Source organism: Salvelinus sp. IW2-2015, unplaced genomic scaffold, assembly GCF_002910315.2.
Source record: "Salvelinus sp. IW2-2015 unplaced genomic scaffold, ASM291031v2 Un_scaffold2755, whole genome shotgun sequence".
Taxonomy (NCBI): Eukaryota; Metazoa; Chordata; class Actinopteri; order Salmoniformes; family Salmonidae; genus Salvelinus; species Salvelinus sp. IW2-2015.
In genome coordinates, this window is record NW_019944058.1 from 66,250 (window position 1) to 72,313 (window position 6,064).

Consider the following 6,064-nt stretch of genomic DNA (forward strand, 5'->3'; position numbering starts at 1 on the left):
ACTTATCCCATCTCTCTCCTCTCTCTGCCACCCCCCCCCCTCCCCCCCCCCCCCCCCCCCCCCCCCCCCCCCCCCCCCCCCCCCCCCCTCCAATCTGTGTTAAAACGGAGGATCCTCCTATGGGTCAACTCACCGGCTTAACCAGTGCTAGCCATGTCGTTATATATTTTTCCTGTTGTTACATTTAACGTTTAGAACTCAGACAGCCTCTAAATAGCACCTCAGATTGTGTTGCATTTTAGTAATAGTCTTCTCCTCCGTAATAACTATTATTGTTTAAGAGGATTGGATTGTTTTAATCCAGTTAGCCAACAAGCCCAAGGCCATTCCTGGGAACAGTATGGTATATAAGCATAGTCCTAGTGTGCTGTGGTGTGTTGTTTGAAAAATGTAATTAGCCATTCTGAAATGAAGATTTTCCACTCCCCCCCCCCTTCTCCCATCTTCCCCTCCCCCCAGGAAGTTGATGTCTGTGTTGAAGAGGTATCTGGATGTGTCCAGTCGAGGGAGCAGTGTGAGAACTACCTCCGCACCCTCAAAGCCCTGGAGTACATCTTCAAATTCATCGTCCGCTCACGCATGCTCTACTCTCAGTAAGTTTGTGTGTCTGTATGCACACTCTGTGTATCGGCCTATGTGTATGCCTCCTTTCCCCCATCTATCTCTTTCAAGCATATACAGATGTATGCGCGCACACACACACTCGTTTACAGTCTGTACACCCCCCTCCCCCACCCCCCACCCCCCACCCCTCCCACACACAGAGGGATAGCGTCATTGTATTACCAAGGTAATTCCCAGAGACAGCTTGCTCTGAACGACGCTGATTGCAGCACTAATGTTGCTAATAAGCATTGATGATGAAGTGGCGTTTTAATGAACACTGATGATGAAGTAGACCCAGTGCTGAACGAGCAGCCATGATAGAGGAGACACTGCTATATGTCAACTCTGCTGAAGGCTTCTCCATATGTTAATCATAAACAACATTTACAATAACAGCGTCACATAATTTAATCCTGACAGATTATTAGCAGAACACAAAACAACGCCGTATGTGCTTCTACGGTGTTTGTCTTGTGTGGTCTGTTGGTCTGTCAGTTAGTTTTAGAGACAATATGCAGTGTGTGTGTGTGTGTGTGTGTGTGTGTGTTGTGTGTGTGTTGTGTGGTGTGTGTGTGTGTGTGTGTGTGTGTGTGTGTGGTGTGTTGTGTGTGTGTGTGTGTGGTGTGTGTGTGTTGTGTGTGTGTGTGTGTGTGCGTGTACGTACTTGCATGTATGTGTGACCACATATGGGTTCAGTAACCCCAGAGTGATAGTGTACTAGTCATTGCTCTACCTGGTGTGATGCAAGAAACATGGATTGTTACAGCCCTCTTCTCAGGTTTACCTAACTACTGCACAGAACGTTTAAACTCTCTGAACTTCAAGTCTACACACCCTCCCTATGTAAGGACACTAGCTAGAGAATCAGTATTCAAGAGGAGAGCATACTATACTGTAGGTGAATCTGTAGTATCATTCATGTCCTAAACTCATCAATGATTTAGTGTGCAACATGTAAGATTTATTAGTTTGAATCAGAAGTTTCTCAAGTTCTATAAGAGAACTCTGATTTATATAAGAAAGAAAATATATTAGATGTTTATCTCTCCTTTAACCTGCTCTTCACCGTTCTGTTTCACTTTCTTTCTCTTCCATAAACTTTTTGCTTCAGTCGTGAGTCTTTATTTATCCATCTGTTTTCTGCTTCAGTCGTGAGTCTTTATTTATCCATCTGTTTTCTGCTTCAGTCGTGAGCCTTTATTTATCCATCTGTTTTCTGCTTCAGTCATGAGCCTTTATTTATCCATCTGTTTTCTCTTCTGTCATGATCTTTATTTATCCATCTGTTTCTGCTTCAGTCATGAGTCTTTATTTATCCATTTGTTTTCTGCTCAGTCGTGAGTCTTTATTTATCCATCTCTTTTCTGCTTCAGTGAGCGTGAGCCTTATTATCCATCTGTTTTCTGCTTCTGTCATGAGTCTTTTATTTATCCATCTGTTTTCTGCTTCTGTCATGAGTCTTTATTTATCCATCTGTTTCTGCCCACTGTGGTGAATGGAGCATGTTTAGGCCAGAGTTAGTGTTGTTGTTCCACTGTGGTGAATGGAGCATGTTTAGGGCAGAGTTAGTGTTGTTGTCCCACTGTGGTGAATGGAGCATGGTTAGGGCAGAGTTAGTGTTGTTCATATAAGGAAATCAGTCAATTTAAATAAATAAATTAGGTCCTAATCTGTGGATTTTACATGACTGGGCAATGGGTGCAGCCTTGGGTGGGCCTGGCAGGGCATAGTCCCACCCACTGGGCAGCCAGGCCCAACCAAGGCTGCACCCATTGCCCAGTCATGTAAAATCCACAGATTAGGACCTAATTTATTTATTTAAATTGACTGATTTCCTTATATGAACTGTAACTCAGTAAAATCTTTGAAATTGTTACCTTTTGTGTTCTTTTGTTCAGTATAGATAGCACACGAGTCTGCAGGGATAAAAGGGTGCAGAGATCCAGACAGGAACAGGCCACAGTGGTCAGAAATACCCTGTTTATCAGTCTGTATTCTGTTTCGTATAATATAATATACATACATATAATATTATGTATGTTGTTGTCACGCCCTGACCGTAGAGAGCTTTTTATGTCTCTCTTTTGGTTTGGTCAGGGTGTGATTTGGGTGGGCATTCTATGTTCATTTTCTATGTTTTGTATTTCTTTGCTTTGGTCCGATTCCTCTTCTTCAGACGACGAAAACCGTTACAGAACTACCCACCACAAACGGACCAAGCAGCGTGGTAACGAGGAGCAGAGGGTTCAGGACTCCTGGACTTGGGAGGAGATATTGGACGGACAGGGACCCTGGAGACAGGCTGGGGAATATCGCCGCCCGAAGGAAGAACTAGAGGCAGCTAAAGCTGAGAGGCGGCGATATGAGGCAAGGCAGCGCAGCAGGCACACGGGGAGATTGGCGGAGTCAGGCGATAGACCTGAACCAACTCCCCGTGCTTACCGGAAGCAGCGTGGTACTGGTCAGGCACCGTGTTATGAGGTGAAGCTCACAGTGTCTCCAGTGCGCGCTCATAGCCCGGAGCGCTATAGGCCAGCCCCCCGCAAGTGCCATGCGAGAGTGGGCATCCAGCCAGGGCGAATTGTGCCAGCTCAGCGCGTTTGGTCTCCGGTGCGCCGTTTCGGCCCAGGGTATCCTGCGCCGGCTCTGCGTACTGTGTCTCCGGGGCGCTGGGAGGGTTCAGTTCGTCCTATGCCTGCGCTCCGCCCGTGCCGGGCGAAAGTGGGCATTGAGCCTAATGGAGAGGTGCCAGTGGGAAGCACCAGATCTCCAGTGCTCCCCCACAGCCCGGTTCGACCTGCACTCTGGAGGGGCCGGGCTAAAGTGGGCGTTCAGCCTGGAGGAGTGGTGCCAAGGCTGCACACCAGAGCTCCAGTGCTCCCCCACAGCCCGGTTTATCCGGTGCCTCCTCTACGCACCAGGCCTCCTGTAGGTCTCCCCATCCTGGTGGGCCCTGTGGTAGCCCCACGCACCAGGCTGTCTCTGCGTCTCCTCCCGCCAGAGTCACCCTCCAGTCCGGATCATCCAGTGACGCCCTCCAGTCCGGAGCCTCCAGTGTCGCCCTCCAGTCAGGAGCTTCCAGCGACGCCTTCCAGTCCAGAGCCTCCAGTGTCGCCCTCCAGTCAGGTGCTTCCAGCGACACCCTCCAGTCTGGACCCTCCAGAGGCGCCCTTCAGTCCGGACCCTCCAGAGGCGCCCTTCAGTCCGGAGCTTCCAGAGGCGCCCTTCAGTCCGGAGCTTCCAGAGGCGCCGTTCAGTCCGGAGCTTCCAGAGGCGCCCTTCAGTCCGGAGCTTCCAGAGGCGCCCTTCAGTCCGGAGCTTCCAGAGGCGCCCTTCAGTCCGGAGCTTGTCAATATTCAGGAGCCGACAGTCCAACAGTAACCATAACTGGTAGAGGTCCCCGAGCGTTGATGATTCGAGCAAGACCAGGCAGAACAGAGTGAATCAACTGGGGAGGTAGAGCCGTTGTGTTTCTAGAGACAGTTCAACAGTAATAAACTGTGGTAAGAGGTTGTGTTCAGAGGAAGTCGAAAACAGTACTAACTGGTAGTAGTGTCCTTGGTGTTCAGAGGGAACAGTCCAAACAGTAATAATGGTAGAGTTGTGTTCAGAGGAAAGTCAACCAGTAATACCTGGGTAAGTTGTGCTTCAGAGACAGTCAAACAGTAATAACGATGTAGAGGTTTGTAAGTCAAAGACATCAACAGTGAGATACCCTGGTACAAGGTTGTGTTCAAGAGACGCAACAGTGGGAATAACTGGTAAGTTGTGTTCAGAGACTGAGTCAACAGTAATAACTGGTAAAATAGAGGTTGTGTTCAGAGACAGTCGAACAGTATTAAACTGGTTAGAGGTTGTGTTCAGAGGGACAGTCAACAGTAATACTGGTAAGAGTTGTGTTCAGAGGACATCAACAGTTAAGTGAACTGGTAGGGTATGTGTTCAGCACGACAGTCAACAGTGATAACTGGTAGAGGTTTGTGTTCAGAGAGAAGTCACGAAAAAGTCACAAACTGAGATGTTAGACGAATCACAATAGACTAGGTAGAGGTTGTGTTCAAGAGACAGATCAACAGCAAGTCCCATAGTAAGAGAGTGGGTTCAGAGACATCAACCAGTTAAATACCTAGGCTAGAGTTGTGTATCAGAGACCAGATCAACAAAAGATAGATTACTGGACTAGAGGTAATGTATATCAGGAGGACAGTCAACAGTGTAATACCTGTAGAGGGTGGTGTCAGAGGACAGTCAACAGTTAAAACTGGTAGTAGTGTATAAGTAAAGGTTCTCCTCTGTTAGTTTGACCGTAGCCTCCATGTAACCTTCTCAGATCAGAGATCATACACCCACCATTTCTTCCCACATCAACAGCCAAACTGGTACTCGTGAAGTCTAAACAGTATTCTTCACCCCAGGGACACTTGGTTCATTATCCAGGGAACATAAAGTGTTTAAAGGAACACTCGTGTCTGCATAGATCTGAGTGTATTTTTGTGACAAGCAAACTGAACTGTTTGTCTCGATTGTACCGACAATCAAATCAAATTTTATTTAATCACATGCCGCCGCAATACAACAGTGAAATACTTTACTTACAAGCCCTTAACCAACAATGCAGTTTTAAAGAAAAATGAGTATTAAGAAAGTATTTTACTAAAATATACTGAAGTAAAAATAAATAGATAAGAATGTAAAAATAAAAAATAGCACATTTTTAAGGAGAACACACTAAAAACAGTAGCGCAGGCTGTATAGAGGGGTACCGGTACAGAGTCAATGTGGAGACTGTATACAGGAGGTACCGGTACAGAGTCCAATGTGGGAACTGTATACAGGGGTACCGGTACAAAAGTCAATGTGAGAGACTGTATACAGGGAAGCGGGTACCGGTACAGAGTCAATGTGGAGACTGTTATCAGGGAGAGGAGAACGTACGGTACAGAGTCAATGTGGAGAGACTGTATTACAGGGTGACGGTACCGGTACAGAGTCAATGTGGAGACTGTATAACAGGGGTACCGGTACAGAGTCAATGTGGAGACTGTACTACAGGGAGGTACCGTACAGAGTCAATGTGGAGACTGTATACAGGGGGTACCGGTACAGAGTCAATGTGGAAGACTGTATATACGGGGTACCGGTACAGAGTCAATGTGGAGACTGTATACAAGGGAAGGTACCGGTACAGAGTCAATGTGAGACCTGTATACAGGGGTACCGGTACAGAGTCAATGTGAGACTGTATACAGGGTACCAGGTACAGAGTCAATGTGAGACTGTATGACATGGAGGTACCGGTAACCAGAGTCAATGTGGAGACTGTATACAGGGGGTACCGGTACAGAGTCAATGTGGAGACTGTTATACAGGGGTACCGGTACAGAAGTGCAACGTGGAGACTGTTATACAGGGTGGGGTACGCCGGTTACAGAGTCAATGTGGACTGTAATAACAAGGG

The 6,064-nt window shown here is 47.2% G+C and overlaps 1 protein-coding gene across 1 annotated transcript in view; it reads left to right on the plus strand.

The window, feature by feature from the left end:
• Positions 1-6,064, plus strand: part of LOC112074679 (dedicator of cytokinesis protein 2-like) — a 49,840-nt gene that overhangs the window by 39,591 nt on the left and 4,185 nt on the right. Inside the window, 2 exon segments of the mRNA XM_070440623.1 lie at positions 460-506; positions 509-593. Coding sequence (XP_070296724.1) covers positions 460-506; positions 509-593 — 132 coding nt within the window.